We start from the raw sequence: 25,692 nt of genomic DNA, 5'->3' as shown, positions 1-25,692 counted from the left end.
CCATATCCAATAGTAATAAAAGAAATGAGAAAGCGTGGAGGTTGAGGAATAAGGCAGCATTTTTATTGGCCAGCATTTCTTGCGATTCAGAAAAACCCAAATACCAATTCTTATTTCATTTGTTGCTTCAAAAACTCGCAAAATATCTTATCGACACTTTATTTTCTACACAGAAGAAATGATTATAAACTTTCCCATCTACCATCACGCTCGGTTTAAATAGTTGCCGGGTTTTTTCTTTTATAAAAGTATAAAACCATTGAACAAAATCATTATTAGCTTTTTCTATAAAAATGCTATATCTACTTCTACCACTCGTAATATATATGGTCCCCTTAACAATTTGAAAAGCATCGAAATGGAAAAACGTTATCCCATTCGTACATATTTGTACCAATGATCTATTGCTCAAGTTGATGAAATAAGATCTCCGATAATTCTAATGCTTTAGCCTGTTCGGAGTGGGGGTCTTTTGCCCCGTCGCCGCCCCTCTGCCGCATTGTACACCGTCACGGCAGGCGGCAAACACCAAAAACCAACTCTTCCGGCAAATATTGATCGCCCCTCTTTGTTTACTTTTCGAAAAAAATTGAGCCGTTGAACGACTACTTTGGGGCCAAAATTCAAATTTTTTTATTTTTAATTTTAAATTACATTAATTATATATATATATCATATATATATATACACACATACTTCACCATTTTATTTAACAAAACCTACTAAACACTTCCAATCTTTCACATTTTTCTCTCTAAAAAATCAAATGTCTTCCGCGTCACCAGCCGCACCTGTTAGCCAAGAAGAGTCCACGACTAGTTCCGGTTCCGATGAGTACGGTGACGCGGTCAAGAGTGTCGCGATTGCAGCCGTTCAGCTCGCAATGCGAGTTGCCCAAGACGAGGCCCCGGTTCGGCCACCGGGATTCTTTCGTCGAACAACACTTGTTCGACGAAGGGTTGAGGCAAATGATAGATTGATGCGTCATTACTTTTCTGAGAATCCCACGTATAATCAAAGACAGTTTGGGCGACGTTTTCGTATGTCGAAGCGTTTATTTTTGAAGATAAGTAGTGACTTGGAGGCGGAATTCATATTTTCAACAAAGATATGACGCGGGGGGAAAGTTGGGTTTCAGCACCATACAAAAGTGCACATCCGCACTTCGACAGCTAGCAATGGGACAAACTGGTGACCTTTTCGACGAGTATTTGGAGATGTCGGAAAGGACTTCACGTGAGACAATTGAGAAGTTTTGTAGAGGTATAATTATATATATCTATATATTTAACTTCTGATATAAGTACGTATTTTATATATATATATATATGTATTATATATATATACGTAATTATATATATATTAAGTATATATATTTATTTAAATTGTACGTACAAGGTATAAGCGAATTGTATGAAGACGTATACTTACGAAGGCCTACTTGGAGTGATCTCCAACATTTGTATGAGGTTCATGGATTCCCCGGCATGATAGGTAGTATTGACTGCATGCATTGGGCGTGGGAGATGTGTCCCACAGCGTGGCGGGGCACGCACATACACACAAGGTGATGTCAGACACCTGTCGTTGATGCTTCAGACGGTTGCATCTTATAATTTATGGATTTGGAACGCCTACTTTAGAAAACAAGGATCAAACAACGACATAAATATATTCGAATCGTCACCCGTTCTAGAGGAAATCATTTCCAGATTAGTGCTTACAAGTAAGTTATATAACTTGTCTTTAATTATATATGTTAAGTATATTTATATATATATATATATATATATATATATATATAAGTATTTATAAATATATGTATATATTTAAATTATATAACTTGTCTTTAATTAGGTTCCTTTTACGCAAACGGGAACTTCTACAAGACCGGATACTACTTGACAGACGGTATATATCCTGAATACATCATGTTTGTGAAGAGTTTCACCGACCCGTTTGATGAAAAACGACAATTGTTTAAGCGTAAGCAGGAGTCGGCACGCAAGGCTATTGAGAGGGCGTTCGGTGTTCTAAAGAAGAGATGACATGTTTTAAAATATCCGGCACGCTATTGAAAAAAAGAAACTATGGTTGATGTCGTATATGCTTGTATTATCATGCATAACACGATCTTACAAGACGAAGATAGAGCTTTTTGCCAAGACTTCAACCCGAACGACCCAACGTTGGACCCGACATATTGGATACAACAAACGCCGATTGAACAACGTATCGCCAATGGGGTAGCCGTCCGGGACAGAGAAGTACACAATATGCTGAAAGCGGATTTGGTTGATCATCTATGGGCAAACAGGAGGCGTGGCGGTGCGCAACCCGACAACGAGCCCGAGTCCAACCTAAACGACTATGTTAGCGATGAGGAGTAGTACTTTAGTATAAATAAAACGTGTGTAATGTAGTTTTAAGTTTAAGTATTATTCGTAGTTTGTTGAATTATTAGTCATAATTTAGTTTTTAGTTTAATGTAGTTCGTAGTTTAATTTTAGTTAAGTAGTGTAATTTTTTTTTAATTTTAATGAACTTTTTAGTTGTATTTTAAATATATATATATATATATATAATATTATTTATATATATACTTATAAAACAAAAATAAAACCAAAAATATATATATATAATAATGGGAGGGGCTTCCCCAAAGTGGAGCCCCACTCCACAAAAAAGTAGGGGCAACTCTTGGACCCCCGATCATGGGTTTTTCCGTAAGTTTTTTTCAATTGTACACTCGAAGAATACAGATCATCAGATTCAACCCGTCACTAATCCAATTTGTTCTTTAAAAACCAATTTATACATATTTGTTTGACTATAACTTACAATTTATATGCATGAAGTCTGTAAATCATATCCAGGGATAAGTTTTATTTGTAATAAATTTTCAAATACAATAATTAAAAATTATTTTTAGAAAACAGTTATTTTTTTATATGATATTTTAATACGTAATAATCATATAATTAGCAAAATACTATTATATGAATATCGATAACTTTTTTTATTTTTTGAACAGCATGGATATCCATAATTATATCTGTAAACATAGTTATTTACTTAAATATTTTAGTTTGCCTAAATTCAGTTGTTCACTTATTAAAATAGTTAGATTTAGTTAATAATATCTTTTTGATATGTCATTTTCTTGAATGTTTTTTTAATGGATTTTGATATGTCATGCATGTATTTTATTTATTTGGTGGATCATTAAATTGTAATGCAATGACTTTATTATTTGTCTTCGTTTTGTTATTTTTATTATTATTATTATTTTTTTGAAAGGTGAATTTCGCTTGAAAACTTCGTGTCGCGATTCGACAACAGAAGGTATAACATACGTTGTCTTAACCGGGTCCGCGTTAGAGAGCTCTCTCGAAGTAGAAATGCCTATTTCAAATACCTGATGGGGGAAACCCCCCTACAAACCCGTCCGAAGGCACGACGATCAATAGGGGTAAAACTTGTCTCCTCAGATTTGAACCTGGGTATAACCAAACCAAGCTTTCATAGAAAGACTTCCTATGTACTTTCCAAGTTTTAAACCCAAAACCTTTTACTTGTAAGGCAAATGCTCAACCACTTGAGCTAACTATGTTTTTTTAACGTTTTTAATTTCATGTTTTTTTGAATTCTCATAAGCTGGTTTGTTACTGTTTGATTTTACATTTCATCCGACTATTATAAAGGTAAAACAAACTCGTTTTTTCTTAAATAATCTAGATAAGAGATATCTCATGCTTTATACGATTGTCACAACATGTATAAACTAGTATGTGATCGATAGGGAGAAAAAATTCACCAATAAAACGGAGATAAACTAATCATATTATTTATTATTTGAGAACAAAGCCATACTAATAAGTTAAAACTAATTTTCTGATGTGTGACAAAAATCTCTTGCTCTAGTGGTTGAGGTTTTTTTTAGATTTTTATATACGGATTATCATCGTATTTGGTTCTTTTCTAACAAAGATATATTATTGGCACGTCACATACAACCGTTTTAAGTTTATGCTTCTTCGTTTTATATACATTGGAACATAGTTTCGTTTACATACATTGGAACGTGGTTTCATAAGCTTTCAGTTTCAACTTATGTAACACGACGTGTCACCGAAGTTACCAAGTCCACAAATTTAAACTTTTAACAAATCATATCCTTTATTTATTTATTCAGATGTTTTTTTTTTTTTTGAACAACAAAATTTATTCAGATGTTTTACTAACATGAAATACATAAATTGTCTTTCTATTCACAAAAATTTATATATGGATGTTAGCCATGAATTTTTGTTGCTACAATGAATTGAAGTTGTCACAACTTGATCTTCTTTTACTTTTTCTTTTTAGGACACCACGGCTTAATTTTGCAGTAACACACGAAAATTACTTGTAGCTATGAAATTACTCCTATAAAATGGTCATCATGAAAAAAAAAATGGACATGTGTAAAATATGTGCCTTATTGAAGAAGAATTCCGTTTCATAACGTTACTATGGAAAATAAAGTCAAACATTTTATCATCGGCATAAAAGTACTCTTGTATTAGAAAAAATAAATAATGGGTTACGCTAATTGTTTTATTCGTTGTGATATATCAGTCCAAATCCTATTTATTTTCACTAGCTAAATATTTTATGCCCCTGGAATTCATAGAATATCAATAAAACTTGTTGTGAAAATCATTTATGTTATCAATATTCTCATTTTAGCATGTTTGGAAAATCATCATATAAAAACTAAAAGAAAACTTTGACTAGATTTTGGTTACAAAAAATCAAAAATTCTTTTAATTTCTTTATAGGTTTCGAAGGTGTGACACTACAACAAATATGTCATTTTCTCACATTTGTTTTTTTATACCTTTAAAAAGTGTGAAAGTTTTTGTTAATTTAATCACATTTATAAGTGTGTAGAAAATAATTTACATTTCAAAGTGTCAAGAAATTTAAAAAATCACAATATTTACACACTTATGCATGTAGAAAAGAAAAGTTCACACTTTCAAGTATGTAAAAATATATCAATTGTTCACACTTAAGAGTGTGAAAGTTAATTTGTAACACTTATTTCTCCACACATGGGGCGTGTGAAGAAATCATGTGTTACAAATTGACTTTCACATTTTTAAGTGTGAAAATATTTGACAATTGTCCATACTTTTAAGTTTCAATATTTTGTTTACACATTTATAAGTGTGAAAAAATTATAACTTTTGAAATTTATTCACACTTTTAAATGTAACTTTTTTAACATATTTTTATATGTAATTAAATTCATAAATTTTTTCAAATTTTTTATAGCCATAACCAATGAAATTTTTTTTTTAGTTTGACTTGAGTTGAATACAGGTTTTTGTAGTTCCAAATCTGGCCCTCCTCGATCGAGCACTTTTACTCAGTATTTATCATTATATATTTGTGCATTTGTCGTATAATAGGTATACAAGTATCTTATTTGGTGGTCTTAAATTATTATCAAATGTTGTCCCAAGCTATGAAACCAAATGTAGGTGAAAATGAAGTTGTTACTATGCGTGTTGAATGGATGAAATATATATGTCGACATATAAGTCGAGAAACTTCTAAACACTCCAATAATAAAAATAATGATATATTGATGATGATATTAAAATGATGAATGTTCAATAATTCAAACATTAAAACTTCAATGGTTTATGTCACTTGAAGTATCATACGTGTGGGATAGTGACTGAACAATAATATGCCAGGCTAGTACTTTCCCGATTTTTAACAGCCACTGCACTCACTAATGTTATTTAAGTATTCTATATTCAATTCGTTCAATATTAACTTAAGTTGGGTGAACAATCAATGGAAGTAAAGGGGTCAAACGATTAAATTAAAACTAAATAATGTATACATATATACACAAATACACAATACACTAAAAAAAAGGGGTGAACATGCCAGAAAGACAGAAAGCCTACAATTGTTGGAAGATTGAAATGAATTGAGAGAGATTTAAAAAAATTTAAAAGAAAAAAAATTGAAAGAAAATTTCCATGAAGAAATAAACATGAAGAGATGCTCGAATAGGTTAATAAGTGTTTTTTTGCCAGTTTTTTAATTTTTACAAAAAATTTAGTTTTTAAATAAATATTTTGGCAAATGTCTATATATATATATATATATAAAGGATTCAATTTGATAATTTGTTGGTTAAGTCTTCCATGTCCGTTTTTAGCCTCAACATATAAATACAAAATGCCGGATCCATGATACCATAAAATAGTAAATCCATACAGTATCAACGTTTTCCCACATATATAAAAATAGTCCCCTATCATAGTACAAAACAGTATAGTATATATTTTTAATGGCAAATTATCAAAACAAATTATAAAAATTTACTAAAAATTATCATTTAGGTGTACTTCAAGGTTTAAATGAACACAAAGTTAACACCTTAAATTGGTTAGTAGCTTAAATGAACACACAAAAAAATAATACCTTAACTTATCTAACGAAAAAAAAAAGAAGCAAAAACTCAAAGATTAAATTTGATTTATTTTGCATTATTTCATTTCTTTATTACTCTATTGGTTTTTACAAGAACAAAGAAAGTCCGCGATCATGGGTTATTTTCGATGTGGTGTTTTTTGATCATAAGGAGATACATTGTGTTTTGTTTCTATCAGGGTCTAAATTAAAATTTAAAACTCGACATGACAAAACCTATACAATCTATTTGGTAAATCACAAGATATATCGAATTACGAAATGGTCATATATATATAAACTATTTAAACCGTCATACAGAACAGATTCGTGCCGCGGCATAACGTATTCATCATCGGTACATGAGAGGGAGGCTTAGGGGACATTTGATCGTTTCCAAACAAATATTCTTGTACTTGTTTTTATGGACTTTTATTGGAAGGAGGACGGCAGTGGCTCTCGTGCAATCTTGGCTGCAGTGTGGTGGTGCGGTGCTTTCCGAGCACTATTGAATAGTGTGATATTCTCTGTTTTTTTGGGTTAATGCAAATTTAACTTTAGTTTGACTATCTGCCCATGAAATTTTAATTGGTAAACTAATCTATCATGTGGATCATTTGTTATGGTAGGTTCGTTACTTTAACGTATTCGATAATATTGAGTTTTTATATTTTGTCTTCTAGTCTTTTTAGCGTATGTAAAAAGGTCAATATCGAAACATGCTTATGAATATTCATAAATTTTGAATTAATTGAATATAGACATTTAATAAGCAGTTCGCCATTGCAAAATGTAGGCATATGTATCTATCCGACAATGTGTGTATATATATGGGCTTAATTAGCTAGCATGTACATGGTCCACGAAAACTTAAGTTATTTTTTTTTAATTTATTGATAGACCATGGATCGATCGACATCATATTTAGGAAGTTAATTGTTAATCTACATAATTTCTGCATAACATGTCATTGACATAAACCAAATAAATCTACATAATTTTATAACATATATTTGAAATTGAGACCTCATTTACGATAACAAATACAAAGTTAATCGTCTCACTAAAGAAAATACCTAATAGATTACTAAGGCTAGCCAAACTAGGATCAAATCGACGTGTATCAATTTTTCCTATTCAACTTTTACCTATAAATCAATTTCTCAACCGCTTTATACGTACATGAGCAATTTATATACCCTGTTCGTCCCACATATATTATCCACCAACTAAAAAAACATAATTTAAAATATATATGGGTAATAAATGAAATATTTACTTAGAAATTTCTTTTTTATCCTTGTATTTAATTAAAATAAATTTGTATTAAAACAAAGTATAATTAATAACTAATTGAAGATATAAAAAGTAAAAATAAGGAGTAACTAATTTGTTTTTAAGAACGAGACAATTTTTTTGAAAGAGAAATATATTATAAGGAAATTAATAAAAATAAGACGAATGATGTATACATCGAAAAATTGAAAGTGAAAATGAAAATGAATAAATAACATGGAAATGTCATTTCGTGGATCAACTTTTAAAGTCTTCCTTTTTGTGTGATTTTTTACTTTGACCACGCAAATGGAAGCATGGATTGGTAGGTAAGTGAGAAGAGCAAAGAATATATCTCCTAGTCCTAGTTTAAAAGATGTTAAAAATCGTGATCATAAAGCTTTCCACACATGGTACGTGCAAAATGCACCGGCCACATACGTGTGTATTGAAACAATGAAACTATATATGTTTTATGTATTTTAAAAGTGCCATTGAAACTTTTTAGAATTAGAATATATTATATGTGGCTTTTATGTAGACGAGAAGTGTAACATTTTTGTAAGAATAAGATTTCGACAAAAAGAAAAGTTTTGCACGTGTGGTTTTCGAATAAAAATAAACCTATTTTTTGTTAAATGATAAAATCACTGCTTGATAGCGGATAGTCGGTTATCCAAACGGAATGTAAACAATTATTCACGTGTTTTTGGCTGGAGAATTCCTATTTATCGAGACCCTTTGCTTAATTCTCATTTCAAAAACACGTCCTCTATAAAGAAAAATTTAATCGATTCGCATCTACTTGCCGAGAAATACACGATACTTTTCTAAATAAGCTTATGAAAAAACTATGTTTTGCAAATAAGAATTTGTATTCGAATTAAACAAGGGAAGTGTGTGATATATGTATTATGTTCATTTTGGAGATGTGTAGGAAAAAGTGGCACGTACAACTTGTTGTTCGGTCGTTGGCTAGCAACGTGTATATTCTAAGGTTTTTAAGTTGAAGCCAATGCCGGAACTATACTAAGGGGAGGGTTAGTCCGGACTATCAGTCCCCATGTAGTATTAATCTTGCTGAAATACGTTGATATTTTTTTGTTCGTGTTACGTGCCAACTTGGGATACTTGTCCGTTGTCTATATGGATGACTTTAAACTTTTTTTATAGCAACAAACTTATAGAGATGTATTTTAAAAACTAAATGGGAAATAAAAACCAACAAAAGTGCGAAACTCTTATAAAATGATAAAAATAGCATTTTGTTATGAAACATTTGGAAACGAATATATTGATCGTATCTTATCATATATTATTGATCTCATTAATGTGTAAAGGTAAGAGACAAAAAAAATAGATGTTAAAAGAAGTAAGTAATACCCGTTTTAAAAGTAAGTCTGATGTCTTTAGAAAGTCTTAATCATATGATAATATTATCTATTTTTAGATTTTCTTGAAACAATATAAATAAAAAGTTATAGCCACTTAAAAACCGTAAAAAAAATACATTTCTTTAAGATTAGATCTAGTATTACTTACTAATTCTAACTTTTTCTTATTTTGGGGGGTTTGTTGCGTTTACACGCTAAAACCCGATCTAAAAATGACAATTTTGTTATTTACACTCTTTATCAACATAGACATAAGTATGTTTATGATTACATACGTATACAATAGATTCCGACCTTATAAACTCACTTGGAACACTAACAAAAAGCTCCAACGGGCTGCTTTGAGACTCATATTTGACCCACTAAAACACACCCGTTTTAAGTAAGTCAAATTTTTTGGAAAGGCCTAAGTACTTGCTAACATGACCTATTTTTAGATTTAACGAAACATCATACACAAAAAGTTATAGCCACTTAAAAACTGCAAAAAAATGCATTTCTTTAAAACCAGATCTGGTCTTATTACTAAGTCTAACTTTTTCTTATTTTGGGGGGTTTGTTGTCTTTACACGGTAAGACCCGACCGGAAAAGGACAATTTTGTTATTTGCACTCTGTATCAACATATAGGCATAAGTATATTTATGACTACATACGTATACAATAGATTCTGACTTTCTAAACTCATTTGAACTCTAACAAAAAGCTCCAATGGGCAAGTTTGGGTCTCAGATTTGACCCATTAAAACACACTCGTTTTAATCTTTTGAAAATCTTAATGACATCCTAACATTACCTATTTTTATATCTTACCGAAACAATATACACAAGAAGTTATAACCACTTGAAAACAGTAAAAAGTGCAATTTCTTTAAGACCATATCTGGTCTTACCTACTAATTATAACTTCTTTTTTTTTTTTGGGGGGGGGGGGGGGGGGTGGGGGAGTTTTTTGCCTTACAAGGTAAGACCCGATCTAAAAAGGACAATTTTGTCAATTTCACTCTTTATCAACATAGACATAAGTATGTTTATGATTACATACGTATACAATAGATTTCGACATTTTAAACTCATTTGGAACTCTAACAAAAAGCTTCAACTCGCTGCTTTGGGACTCATATTTGACCCACTAAAACACGTCCGTTTTAAGTAATTCATATGTCTTCTGAAAGGCCTGATCACATGCTATCATTACCTATTTTTATATTTCATCGAAATAGTATACACAAGAAGTTATAGGCACTTAAAAACCGCAAAAAATGCATTTCCCTAATACCAGATCTGGTCTTGCTTACTAATTCTAACTTTTGCTTATTTTTGGTGGTTTGTTACCATTACATGGTAACACTCGATCGAAAAAATGACAATTTTGTTATTTGCACTTTATATCAACATAGACATAAGTATGTTTATGATTAGATACGTATACAATAGATTCTGACCATTTAACTAATTTGGAACTCTAACATAAAGCTCCAACGGGATGCTTTGGGACTCATATTTGATTCACTAAAACAAACGCATTTAAAATAAGTCTTATGTCATTTGGAAGGCGTGATCACATGCTATCATTACCTATTTTTAGATTGTACTGAAACGATATACACAAAAAGTTATAACCACCTAAATACTGCAAAAAATGCATTTCTTTATTATTTGCACTCTTTATCAACATACACATAAGTATGTTGATAATTATGTACGTATACAATAAATTCCGACCTTTTAAACTCATTTGGAACTCTAACAAGAAGCTCCAATGGGCTGCTTTGGGACTCATATTTGACCCACTAATACACACTCATTTTAAGCAAGTCTTATGTCTTAGGAGTTGACAAGTTTTAAACCAACAACCTCTCGGTTAAAGTTGCTAACAACGCCATCTAACTTTATCTTTGTTTTATTTTTTGGTTTAAGAAATATATAAGCAATCATGAGCTTTTTGAAAAAAAAAAAAGAGATTAATAGATAATTTTACATACATTTGTTTTCTTTAACGGCCAACTAATATGATGTCGGGTACTCCGTAATGCGGCTCCTCAATGGCTAAAGGTACACACAATCTGACCACCATTCCAAACGCACGGAGCCCCTAACCCATTTAACACCAAATCCGGAAAAAACCCACTAACCTCCTCGCCTAAAGGCAAGATAGCAAATTTAATGGTACATGCTATCTCAGCTCCAAACCTGGGTCGCCGGCACAAAGCTCCATTGGTAGACACCAATGCCATTTAGCTGTACACTGTACACCCAACGACTACAAGCAATTGTTCTAATATAGAAGATAATTTTTTTCTCAACTTTGATTGAACATTTAATTATCTAAACATACTTTAAAAGATAATCGGAAAAAATATATTTTATAGTTTAAGTTAAGAAATCAAAGAATATGGCCTTGCCAATTAAATACAAGTATACAATCTACACCAAACGATACCAATCATTACCAAAACGATTCAGACTTACAAATAACAATAATGACCTCTTGTTATTTAGTTAAATTTTTATGTGTTACTATTGTTTTAAAAACTTGTGATCCATATACCAACAATGCGTTTGAAAGCATTGTTTTATAACCGAAAGAGAACGTCCAAGTAACGCCATGATTATTGTGCCAAACCAACGGAGGTATGATAGTAACCAAACATGAACTTGATAACTTGAAAACGGAAAGTAATTAGTATTTTACATATAGATAGGGAAGATGTAGCTAAAGACCGTCATCCAAGGGTACAGAAAAAGAAGACGATGGAATATAACCATACCAGAAGCGAACCTTCTTAACCTTTATCCTGGTTTTATAGGTCATGTTCTACACACAAATAGATTTTAAAAGCATTTGGGTTGAACACTTAGAACTCTATAAAGGCAACACTACGATAGTAAAGATCTCAGGTTCATCACTTCATACAGCTAAAAGAGCATTACAGTGTGTTACCTAAAAAGATGAGCACTTGGCGTAAGAGCATTTTCACGCTGTGACACCCTGATGGGCCTATCAACGCGCTGCCACTCCCACTTCGTATAAGTGTGACCAGTATGATGACTCCAGCGTGGTAAAAACCAGTGAGAGTGAGTGACTTTACAAATTCTCTTTTAAACATCAAATATTAGTGTAATCAACCACGCGTAAATAGTAATTCAACATGATTGTCAGGGATGCTACACGACATCGGAGGAAGTCCCGGCGATTTTTTCCGGGGAATCCCCAACGAAAGATACACACTATTCCATCTTTTATATCAAAAAGATCATAAGCACTACCTAGATTTCACGAACTTTCCAGTGTGCCTATATGACCATACAAGGTGCAATTTGGCGAACAACTTTTCATCAATATCAATTCATAACACAAACTTACTACAGATTAAATCTAATCGTGGTGCATTTCACAGTAGTCAGTAGATAATGGGTAAAACTGCAAACTATAAATTACTTATTTTTCCTGTTGCAAGCATCTAAAGATGAATATGCTGGCGTCAGCCATGGCATCCCACGTTAACATGCATAAATATGCATCTTTAGAAACTTTTGGTATTGCTTCACAGCCTAATCGAAGATCAGCAGGACAGCAAAGAAAAAACTACACGTATTACTTCCTAGAATGGACTGCTTATGGGGGGAAAATATATTATAAAACACTTGCCCTTCATAAAAATTTATAAAACGGATAATCCTAAAGTGTTTCAGACTTTTATTAGTAAATATTGTAGTATTTCTACGGAAAATCCCTTGATATTTGGATCAGCAACTTAAAAAACTTTAACTAACCTGGAAATATGCGGGGTCATAACCACCTACCATAAGATATAGGGTCACAACGGACGGGATGTAAAGTGTAACAAGGTAATTTACTAATTTATGATAGAATGACATAACAAAAGCCGCATTTAGAAGACAAGTAGAATCAAAAACACAATTATATAACCGATTGATCAACAGTAAGAGATGAGGCAAATGTAGCAGAGCTCTGAAATGACTAAAAATATTACACAACAGAATAAATATGGTTGCATCAACAAAACACGTAATCTTAAACATAGGACATCGGAAAACAGAAGAGAACCTTACTCTTTGCCATCAGCCGCCCTGAGGGATCCTAGTTGAACTGGTGCTTGGGTCCCAACCACCTTAGACGACCCGTAAACTGAAAGATCAAAACCTGCACCCCTTTCTTTCTCAATTTGTTCCTTGATCCAGAAATATGTGATTCTTAATCCATCCTGCATCCAATATATTTGAATGTGTAAATGAAAGCATATAATCAATCGGCAAGAGAACACATAGAGATTGGCTTGAAAAGTCAAAACATCAACTTTAAAGTTCTACTCTTAGTCGAGATCTCCGTATCTGGCGCAATAGGGTTTGGTTTTGATTGTATATATCAACTATTGGTCACGAATAAAGAAAACTTAAATACAGAACTAACTATTTTGGTCTTTCCGTTTACATGAAGAAACATAGGAATAGGAGAATATGTTGATATAAACATATAAACATTAATACATATACATTACAGTGAACTGGGATTAGAGGTGGTAAAACGGTTAGTTCAATAGGTTAACGTTATACAAATCGATACACATTGGGTCGGGTTGGAGTAACCTCACATTAAGTGACTTCCATTATTAATTAATTTAGCTTTCATAGAATAGAAAATACCTTTGTTGACCGTCCAACCCATGTGACCCGTTTCTATTAATAACTGTGTTTTTTATTTTACATGTTTGACCCATTAGACATTAAAACATAGCAGAACCGACCCATTCATAAGTGAAAGAATAAATTTTAACCTCTAACTGATAAAAAAAACATTTTCTTTTACTGGTCTGAAGTTTGAACACCATTCTATATTAAAGCACCTTCTGTCATGAACTTGTAAAATGTATGACTTATGATACACATATATTATGTACATATCCTTACAGACTTACAGTAATGGTATATTACCTTTAATCTCATGGTAGGGGCCCATCCTAGCTTCTCTTTGATCAAAGTGTTGTCTGAATTTCTACCACGTACACCTTCAGGGCCGGGAATGTGGTGAATCGGAAGCTTCTTGTCCTCAAAGCTAAGAACAATTTCAGCCATTTCATTCATACTTACCATTTCATCACTTCCAATATTCACCGGTTCACGGAAATCAGATTTTGTCAATCTGTTAAACCACAAAAAAAAAATGTTTTGGTACATCAATGATGAATACAGGGGTAAACAGAGTTAATCTGTTAATCAATAATGAATGAATGGGAAAAGAATTAACTATTTTCAAGATCACAAACAGCACGAAAGGGGTACCTTAAGACACCCTCGACACATTCATCAATGAAGGTGAATGATCGTGTCTGTAGCCCATCTCCCCACATTTCAAACTTATCGGTGGCTGTAAGTGCTTTTCTGCAGAAAGCAGCAGGTGCTTTCTCCCTTCCACCTGCAGTAATTACAATGCAAAAAAGCAAAATGTAAACATAAATTTCTAGTCAAAATGCTAAATTTGTATATGTAACAAAATTAGATGTTGCTAATTTTTTCCTTTGTTTCCAACATAATCATTTTCTTAATTGGAACTAAAGTTGTATTAAAACTATGTACCTTTCCATGTGCCAAAAGGCCCATAAATGTTATGAAAACGTCCAACTCTGCACTCTATTCCGAAGTCTTTGGTGTAGTGCTTGCACAACTCCTCAGTTGCTAGTTTCTCCAAACCATAAGCATCTTGAGGCTACAATGCAATGTAAAATAACAAAATTAAAGATATGAAACCGAATGAGGTGGTTAACCTGCATTACCGAAATCACAATTCAAGATTAGTCATTAATCAATAACCTCGGCAGGCCAAGCATCCGCTTCTTTCAAGCTCACATTGGTTTCCAACTGTTTAAACTCAGGGTAAATGCAAGCACTAGAGGCGTAGAAGAACCTGTACACCATAACATGAGTTTGAATATACCGTTTATAAACAAAAAAAAATTGCAATACTTTACTAGGCCCATTATTGTATGAAAATTCTTGTCAAACTAAAAAGTCTAAAACTTATTCTAGTATGATAATTGAAGAAAGTGATAAAGCAAAATCAATGGATCAATTTATGTGAACATTTGACATTTAATGAAACATTCTACTCCTTTTTACACGCAATGAATGGGAATTTTCTTCTTTTTTTTATTGTTTCTGTTGCCATCTGGAAGATTTTATTATTTATAATTGAACAGCTTGCAGCGTTACTTTGGCTCCACAACATATAAAAGAAACACATTATATCCCAAGCAGATATATAAAGATACACAAGGTTTATGATGCAAGGGGGGTCTCAAACACTCCTTTGAAAGCTAGTGTACAGTACAATGTATATGGCTACAAAATGTTATGTAAGCATATTGGGCAACTGATACCAATACTTCCCCTGCCACCAAAATGCAAGACTTAACTAGAACAAATTTAGTTGTAAGTGTTGACTATTAGCCAAATAGCTGAAAATAATCTTCTTGGGGATCAAAAAATAAGTATTACCAATATGTCCAGTTATTACCTACAGACAAATGGATAGCTACAAATTAAGAGTATGCAAACAAAATACTCAAAAGCTTTCACAATTTTGCAGTTACTTTAGGATTTCTAATTAAAAGAAAATGGTTGCATTCCGTGCAGCAGCTTCTACATAATACTGTAACGTATTAGAATTGTCGAAAATATAACAGTGAGTTAATGAGAAGATGATGTTAACAAACCTCTTAACTCCAGTGATCCTGGCAGCCTCGAGCATGTTAAAGCTTATCATCGTGTTATTATACATAATAACAGAGTGATTTGATTGAATGAACCCCATACCACCCATATCAGCAGCCAAGTTAAAGACATGATCAACTTTCTCTGTAACTTTCAAACAATTATCCATTACTCTAAGATCAACAAGATGGAACTCATGACAAAACATATCTTCTGGCATGTGCTCATTTTTTTTCCAGTCAGAAGCAATGATGTAATGGCCCTCGGTTTTCAAACGCCTAGCAATGTGTGAGGCAATGAATCCACCAGCTCCTGTAATGGAAATCCTAAGCTTTTCGGATGGCCAGTATGGTTCCCTCTCAAGGTTCTCATATGTGTACGACCCATATTTCGTTTCACCAGTTGTTCCCATTCTACATACATGATAGAAAAAAAAATTTATTTACCATCAAAAGTACAATCAGAAACGAATAATATTATCATATACAACAATTTCTATCCATGCCAAGATGTTTATAACACATTGTAGATGCAATTTTGTCATAACGCCGAAGCTTATTACAAACTACCCTATTGTCTTTAAACCGTTTCGATTGGTTTTATTATAAGTACAACGTCATACAAAAAAAAAAAACATAGCACTAACCACTATCTACATTAAATTCTCTTGTTACCAAAAAGCACAACAGCCAAACAAATCCTACCAAATGATCTACATACCCCCCGACCTTAGCCAAATATTACACAATGAGCCAAGAAAAATCTATTACTGTATAAACTAATTAACAATTTTCTTTCTTGGAAAAAAACTAAACATATTTACATAAAAAAGGTTGATACTTGACTATCAAAGTGACTATCTTGAACCTTAACAAACAATTTGAATACAATGAGATAGCTAAATATATGATCTATATTAATGTGTTCAGTGTCTCTCACACACACACAGTGTCGGTTGGTTGGCACTCAAACCCACCATTGAAGCAATTCAAAGAAGATATATATACATATACAGATATACATACACAATTTTAAACCCTAACAACAAATGTAAACAAAATTAAACAAACCCCACATCAGATCACATCACAAATCGCAAAAGATTTGATTTTAACTACACCCCATATATCAATTAACAGCAATTCATAAGAAAGATTAATGCTTGAAAGAAAAACAAGAATTTAGAATTTTACCTGAAAAATATAAATAAAAAATTGGAGGGGATGTATCAAAATTTAATACGAGGTACAGATATAGCTTATCGCTTATATACAAGATTTTGGGCGCCACTCGTATGTCTTGAGTACTCTCGTGGTGGAACATACTCCATTTATTTATCTTTCTACTATATACGAGTACTTTTTAGTTTTTATTTCGACTTTTATGGAGATTTTTTGGGTGTCTTTTTTTTTTTCTTTAATCATATTTTGGAAAATAAAATCACTTTTCTTAAGGAAAATAATTTATTGCTGTTATTATTTTTGCTTTTTAGCATTTATTTTCTTTCTATGTTTGACATTATCATTTCATGATTCATAATTTCATATGGTCCAAAAACATTGAATGTGTTGATGATATTCAAAACATTTAGTTGTACTTTTCTTTTTCAAGCTATAGGTAAAAAAATAAAAATTAAAAAGATTGGAACAGAATTTGAGATTGGTAAGGGATGTAAGATTTGATTATAAATATTTAGGGAAAATTGATAATAATGTGAGGCCTTCAATAATTCCAAAACCAAAATACCATCTGAAAAATTGTAAAACCAAATTAAACAAGACAGTTTTTCATTATTTTAGTTTGGTTGTTAAAATTGATAACTTTTTTGGTTTAACGTTTCAATTACATTTCATGATTTTTAGTACAAAAAGTTTACCAAAATCTTTTTTTTATTTTTTAATTATGGGAAATGATAAACACAGCCCCGGGAACTATGTTTAACATGTTATTACATGCATAAATGATTTGCACATTGAACATAACCTATATTTACGGATTGATATTTATTGTACAACCTTTGATGCATGTAATAACGTATTATACATGGTCTCTGAGGCTATGCTTATCATTTCCCTTTAGTTATTTTCAGTAAAGGCCTTAAAAAATCATAAACATAGTTGGTTACTTGGTTTTGTAAATGGTTATCCATTCTATTTTTTAAAACCACGTATGGTTAAATATACATTGAAATAAATTTAAATTTAAAAACCTAAAACACAATCCCATTTTAACAAACACAACTTTAATTTTAAGTTTATGAATGTTGATGTTAGCTCTTCAGCTTAGGATATGTAATGTATCACGTTTCTTCATTTTTAATTTATGTTTTTATTTTATTATTTTTTTTTTATATAAACTATTAAGAGATTAGATGAAAATAATTCATAAAGTAGACTAATAAATTCATACAAATTCATAAAGGGATTAAGCTAGAGTATTAATATATTACGATTTAAAACCTATAGTTAAAAATATAAACGGTTAACCTAACACATGTATTTCAATCTTTCAAAAGTTCAAATTACTATTATTACATTAAGATTAAAATTAAATGACTTCACTTTCCTCCTTTCTTCGATGCCTATTTTTGTCACAGCCAGCAATCGTATCTTTTAACTTTCCTGTTTTTCTTTTACTACTTTATGAATAAACTAAGGCAAATGATTTTTCTACTACTCCTTTTACTTTTCATGCTGCAAATAATTTATTATGACTGTTTTGCCCTTATTAATAGTTTTACGACCAATCAATTGTTAATAACCTTTCTCTTTCTTAGTTCGTTCCTACTACCAGTGTTTCAACACACAAAAATCCACTCATAGTTTTGAAATTAAGAAATAAATCCATATTCATACAATTAAATTGTATATAAATAAATTCCTATATATATATATATATATTAATCCATATAGCATGGTACCCGCGCAAATGCAACGGTGGCGGCGGCAATGCGGTGATGACTGGTGACGGCGGCGAATGATATGGATGTAAATGGAATTAATATAATGGTTAGTGTAGTTATTTTAATAGTTGAGGGACTAATAGTATAATTTATTTCATTAAGGGTAGTTTAGGTATATTAGTAGAAATAATTAAATTAGTTAACAAAGAAAGATGATTTAAATAAAGAGTAAGGAGTATATTTGTCATATCACATAAAGTAACATTTTCATAAATAAAATAGGCTATTTTTTTATATATAAGTATAGATACGATGTTTAACTCAAGAAATAAGATTGAGAATTCCTATCAAATCTCTACCAAACAAAGGGGAAGTTCAAAAAAAGGCACAAAACTACTGAACATAAATGTATTCGTTCATATCTGCGCGATTATTAAGATGATATATATTTTATGATGATATACATCCTGATCTAAAACACTCGTAATATGCTTAGAGTATATATAACCGATAAGGATGCCGTTGAAGGTACTGCCTTTACCCATTCTATCTTGTTGTTGGCATTAAAAGATGGGAGGATTTTAATAAAGAAAATGATAGGGTAAAAAGGTTGTGTGACATCAAATGATGTATTGATCGAAGAAGAGTAAAAATTCTTAATAGGGACAAAAAGGTCATAATAAAAAGATTTTAGTAAGGGAAGTGAAAATTGAAATAGAAAAATCATTTCCCACTAACTAATACAGTACTAACGTTTATGCATATGAACACAGCCATACGAAGAAAAAAAAAGTATTCCTAAATTAACCTATTGATGTTGCCAGTTGCCACGATATATTGTTATCACTTGGAGACTTTCAAATGCATTTTATTTTATGCTCAAACTAAATTAACTAATTTTAAAACAAAGCTTTTAAAAGAGCCCGCCATACGTTAAAAAATGATAAAAATTAATTAATTACTACTATCTTAAACGATACAATCATCACAAAAAAATTATTGTACCATCAACGTGTTTGGCAAATCGCAACCACCATGTAGGTATGTAACATTGACACATTGTAACCCATATATGCTTCAATAATACACATACAGTAAAGTGCATGTGATCGAAGCACATGGAAATGCTTCTTATATATCAGTCCCCCTCTATTCTTGGTATGAAATAATTATTCAAGCTCTTTTTAATTATAACACGACACAAATATTGTGGGGAAAAAAAAATGAAGGACGAGCCAGCGTACTCAATAGTGAATGTTGCATCTCAATTGAAAAAGACAAGCCACTTTTAGTACGAATCCATGAAAAATATATATTTGTATTCTTCAGTATGTAGTTTTTTTTTTTTTTAAATAAAAGTTTCAATATTTGCCAAACAAACTTACCCTGTGACTAGAACATGGACGTCTTATTTGTGGCCTTGTGGGTGCTTAAAGCGAAATTCGAAATGGTGTCTTCTATTGCATAAATATATAAAAAGTATGGTTTTTTTACATGTACATATATAGTGATAAATTGCAAAAAATACGAGGCCTAAAAAAGTATAGTAGGGGACTTTAAACATTGGTTTTAATAGCTTTATCATACGTACACTAAAAACTAAACGTTAGTAAGTTAACAACACAAACGTTAACATAACACACACACACAAAAAAAAAAAACTTCGTAAGTTATATAGAATTACCTTAAAGAGATAAGGGGGGCGTCGTAAGATGGATATGATAGAGCAAATTAACTTAATTGAGAACTTTCAAGTATCGTTTAACGAGATTATATCATAGAGAAATATTGGGAGATACTCGTAGTCGTATCAAATTATCCTATTGCATCGTCTTTTTATATACTCTTTTTTTTAGATGTATCCTCTTATCTACTTTTATGTGGACACAAATCCACCACAAAATATATAAACAACTTGAAAAATACAAAGAAATATATATTTTACTTTTGTTTACTTATCTGATATAGGGTCACATGGTTCCAAAATGACTTAACGTGCTGAAAGTGACATAATAACAGTGATATGTTGAATTGTTGATAATGAAAGAAATTAGAAATATTACATCACATGTCAAATAAATCATTCTTAACGGTTATCCGACAGTGGCTCAAGCGTACGTAAGACAAATAAAACAAAGGTTAAGTGTTAAACCTCATCTCTTTGAGTCCATTATTAAAAACGATTACAAAATTTTATACAATCTAGACCTACGTACGCTGTCGTTTATCCTACATTAATAATTGTACTAAACAAATTGTTTAGAACAGATCACTTAAATTGAGTTAACGTCCAATTTAAGTCATTGGGTAATTCAATGAACGACTGATTAATTAACAAGTCGATTTGATTGTATGAACATGATTAGTATAGGTAAAAAAAATTATTTATATTGTATAATATTTATGCTAACCGGTTTAAACTATAAAGTTTAAAATAAGAAACTGATAAATTTATATAACATATGCATCTTTTTATTTTGTCCCGTATTGATTGCCGTAGTAGAATAAGTTATCATTAAAACACTAAAAGCTAACTCGCTTAATTCATTTTCTATGGAATTCACTGATTTTTCGATCGTGAAAAAAATGCCTCAATTTGAAGTTTTGCTTTAGGTCTCCTAACGGCTTGAGTCGCCTATGCGATTAACACTTTTGTCTATAGAGAAATATGTCAAAGGGTTCTATCCATGTCTTGCAAGATTGGATGTCCGTTTCTATCTTATAACATGTGAACAACCTTTTTATACCACCGGGGTGTCAGGGGTAAAACTGTTTACATTACAACCTTTTTCATACACTGTCGGGGTATTAAGACTCAAAAACCTAAAAAATCTTGTAAAACACGTTGTTTACTTTTATTTTTCATATTCTTGCCAGTGACCACCATACTTAAATGATTTCTTAAAGAAGACTTATGATATAAGTTATTTGGCAATGATTTAAAAAACTCCAAGTCATTTCAATGAAAGAGATTAGTGTGTCTATTATTATTTAAAAATGTAAAAAGGTTTTTAAAAGATTTTTTAAATTGAAGTAGATAAATTTTGGACGGATTGAAGTTATTGGAAAGATAATATAATAGAATTAATAAATTATTAGCGTTTTTTTCATCTTTTTTTCATTGAGGATGCTTCAAAGATATTTCCAATGCGTTGTGGTGTTACAGTAATACAGTATGTGTAAACTGTAAAGTGTGTAACCTTGAATATTAAAGATGCTTTAAAAATACCCTGAATATTACATGGGCGATGGGCCTGTGTATGTTGGTTATATTGGGCCCGCAAACCAAAAAGTAAAAAACTAAAAACCAAAAGAAAATAAAAATAGAAGTGAATGAGCAATAGACTCAAACCAATCATCGAGGCCCTGAATAAAGGTAAGGTGAGGTGGTGTAGCAAGTTTATCAGTTTATGTGATCACAAAATACCATCTAAGTTACAGCATGATAAACGTGGCCACTAAAACAAAATCAACTTTATTATTATTACCCTATAATAATATAAGTAGAAACGTCGACCGACATCTTCTTTGCACAGCAGTTCATCCTAATAGTTACATTGTTCGTTAAAATACTAGTATAATACATCCATTAATCAAGATTAAGATACATTATATACCAATTGCCAAACATGTATTATCGTCAGTGGAGCACCTTAAACCCCGTATGTCGTTTCATTACGTCATTGATTACCCTATAATAATGAGCCTAGACAATTGTCCAACACATAAGAACCCACGCAAAGGCTTGAGATGATGAGCGAAACCGAAGACACGTTATTAATTTGCAAATAATACCTCTGATACATCAGGTCTACACTATTACATATAGCATCAACCCCTCCCTTTTTTATTAAATTACAACTTTAAATTACATAAAATATCTATTTTTTTTTATTCACTAATTTAAATATCTTTACTGAATATATCTATAATTAATTTACAGGATAAATCCCTCAATCTAAACATCAAAATCACATATTTATCCATTTAAACAACATAATATCATGTATACCCAATCTAAACCTAAAAACTATCAAATTTATCCATTTCATTAATGAACTTATTTTTTTTTATATTTAATATTAAAATCTATCATGATAAGCGCATAACTATATGATTATATAACCACACGAACCATGAATTTTTCATTATTGTAATATATACTCCATCGATCATCTACTAAAACATCTTCCTTCAAGACCAAACTTGATATAATTTCACTTGGATGAGCTTATATAAGCCATAAATGTTCTTGTGCGAATGATAAACTAACGTTTAACTCGGTCAACTGTACATTAGAATATATACTTGTGTTAGTGGATGTAATAATAACGTCGATACAAATTAATTCATGTTTGCGATCTTTCCTAGCTAACTAATTTAGACCATCAATCTGCTCGTTTTTCTTAGGCCTATCCTCTAGAGCTAGACTTACTCTTATGTTAAGTTATCTTCTTTAGCCACATGCATATATATATATATATATATATATATATATATATCATGATTATTAATATTGTGCTCTTTAATTTTAATGTGTATATTGCTTATTAGGGCTGTAAACGGTTCGGTTGGGTTCGGTTAGCTAGAAATTTTGAACCGTTTTTCGGGTTTCGGTTAGCTAAAAATTTTGAACCGTTAATTTCGGTTACCCGAAAAAGTCGGTTAATTTCGGTTTTATTTTTGGTTACCCATTTATTAAAGTTATGCTAATATAAAGTTTAAGTTTTCAATTATAATAATCAATTTACATTGTATTAATTAATTTTTCTATGTATAGTAGACATTTAACTACATTAATATATTATTTTATAAATAAATATACATTACATCTCATTTTGAATTACTTTCTTCTAACCCATTATATTTATGTAATGCAAGTTTCTATTTAAGAATATCATGATTTACTACTTAAAATGTCTTTTATGTGATATTAATATTATTTTAGATTACTATTTTAAACAAAGTTAACAACTTTTTCTAAAAAGAGTATATATATATATAAGAAAATTACTTACAATATCCAAAACTAATCAAAGATTGTGAAAGAAAGTTAGTAAAATTGTTAATATTTTAGGCAACAAATACAAAAATTTAGCTAAATAGATATATAAATGATGTAATCATATAATACATATATGTGTAAATATACATGTATAGGATTTATGTAGGTATATAACAAAATTTGGTTCGGTTAACCGCGGGTAATGAATATTGAAAACCGTAACCGAACCGTTACACATCGGATTTTTTGCTTTCGGTTTTTTCGAGTTTCGGTGTTTTCCGGGTTCAATTTTCTCGGTTTTGGATCACGCGGTTCGGATCGGTTTTTCGGTTTTCCGGTTCATTTCTCACACCCCTATTGCTTATCATGATAAATTCTAATATTAAATATAGTTTTAATGAGTTTATTAATAAAATGGGTAAATTTGATAGTTTTAAGGTTTAGATTGAATATATATGATATTATGTTGTTTAAGTGGGTAAATATGTGACTTTGATGTTTATGAGGGGGATATATGATGTCCTCCCTTAAAATAATTACCCTACCTCTTTTAACATCAATTAATTTTACATTCATCACCATTGCCGCCCCCACCAACCGTCATAGCCGCTACCCGTCGCTGCCACCACCGCTATCACCATTGTGTATCGCTGACGCATTGCGCAAACACATGACTCATTATGTAAAGTGCTAATGTTGACGTTGTAAAATTTAGGGATGAGCGAAAAACGTACCGAAACCGAACTGGTACCGAAAATCAGTACTGAAGGGGATTAATCGGTTTTGATTTCAAGATGAAATTGGTTTCGGTATTTCGGTACGGGAAAACTGATTTGGATACCGAATAATATGTATACAAATGATTCACACATCCTAGCCAAAGAAAACATAGCTTAACACCCTTGTTATATGTAACCGACTAACCTCGGAAGAAAAAAAAAAGGCAACAACTTTTCTTATATGAAGTTTGACATGTTCAAATTTATATCATGTTATTATATAACTATGCATAATTTCAAATGTATCTATTTGTATCATGTATGTTATAATTACAATTTACATGCAAATACTCACTTTTTCTTATTTATGGAAAAGCTTCACGTACGTTATTATTTTTTTTAATCTTTTCACTCTCTAAGTTTATATGCATTCACCATTTATTAATATATGTCAATATATATATATATATATATATATATATATATATGGGGGAAGTGAGTATGGAGTTGTCTCTCATCTAAGCTTAGATGGGAAACCCTCACATTTTGTTTTTATAATCATAAAAATCATTGAGGCCAACGTATTTATTTAAAATTTAAACAAATATTAAAATATTTGTATGTGAGGGGTTTAGATGGGGGACAACTCCATACCCACTTTTCCCTATATATATATAGGTATATATATATATATAGGTAACACTCCGGTGAAATCACTTTTAAAATAAGAACGGTGAGAACATTTAAAAACATCATTTTGATGCATTAAAAGTCCATAAAACTAACATAGTGCATAATAAATTATCATTATTTAAGTGTTTAACAACACATTGATCTTTCAAAATTGAAAAAATCACGTTTTTTATTTTTTGCATCCATCTTGGATGCATATTATCAAAATGATGCATCTAACAAAAAACGTGATATTTTTCGATTTTGACGGATCCATGTGTTGTTAAATATTTAAATAATGATAATTAGTTATGCACTATGTCAGTTTTATGGACTTTTAATGCATCAAAATATAGTTTTTAAGTGTTCTCATTTTAAGTTGGTTCTCATTTGATTGTACCCTCTCTCTCTCTATATATATATATATTATATGGGTAACACCCCAGTGAGAACACTCTTAAAATAAGAACGGTGAAAACAACTTAAAAACATCATTTTGATGCATTAAAACTCC

At 31.1% G+C, this 25,692-nt stretch overlaps 1 protein-coding gene across 2 annotated transcripts; it reads right to left on the bottom strand.

Annotated features, from left to right (window-relative positions):
- Window positions 1-13,056: 13,056 nt before the first annotated feature.
- On the bottom strand, window positions 13,057-20,585 carry LOC122599549 (GDP-mannose 3,5-epimerase 2). 2 transcript variants are annotated; one of them, XM_043772073.1, is made up of 7 exons: window positions 20,467-20,585; window positions 15,883-16,293; window positions 14,981-15,074; window positions 14,747-14,876; window positions 14,453-14,585; window positions 14,105-14,312; window positions 13,057-13,377 (listed from the first exon to the last, which is right to left on the bottom strand). In XM_043772073.1, the coding sequence occupies exons 2-7, from the start codon at window positions 16,290-16,292 to the stop codon at window positions 13,222-13,224; spliced, it is 1,131 nt and encodes a 376-aa protein (XP_043628008.1). In that variant the 5' UTR covers window position 16,293; window positions 20,467-20,585; the 3' UTR covers window positions 13,057-13,221. The 2 variants fall into 2 exon arrangements, with proteins under 2 accessions (XP_043628008.1, XP_043628009.1); XM_043772074.1 differs by lacking the exon at window positions 20,467-20,585 and adding an exon at window positions 17,074-17,169.
- Between the last annotated feature and the right edge of the window lie 5,107 nt (window positions 20,586-25,692).

Source organism: Erigeron canadensis, chromosome 5 (assembly GCF_010389155.1).
Source record: "Erigeron canadensis isolate Cc75 chromosome 5, C_canadensis_v1, whole genome shotgun sequence".
In the NCBI taxonomy this organism is placed as follows: Eukaryota; Viridiplantae; Streptophyta; class Magnoliopsida; order Asterales; family Asteraceae; genus Erigeron; species Erigeron canadensis.
This window is presented reverse-complemented; position numbering and strand designations above follow the sequence as displayed.

What these genes read in the sequence shown, in the direction of transcription:
- LOC122599549 (XM_043772073.1), bottom strand. Translation starts at nt 16,292, where the DNA reads ATGGGAACAACTGGTGAAACGAAATATGGGTCGTACACATATGAGAAC. An exon ending in AGGATCACTGGAGTTAAGAG is followed by an intron (nt 15,075 to 15,882) that starts GTTTGTTAACAT and finishes TATGGTGTACAG; the next exon opens with GTTCTTCTACGCCTCTAGTG. An exon ending in CCCCTACCATGAGATTAAAG is followed by an intron (nt 13,378 to 14,104) that starts GTAATATACCAT and finishes TATTGGATGCAG; the next exon opens with GATGGATTAAGAATCACATA.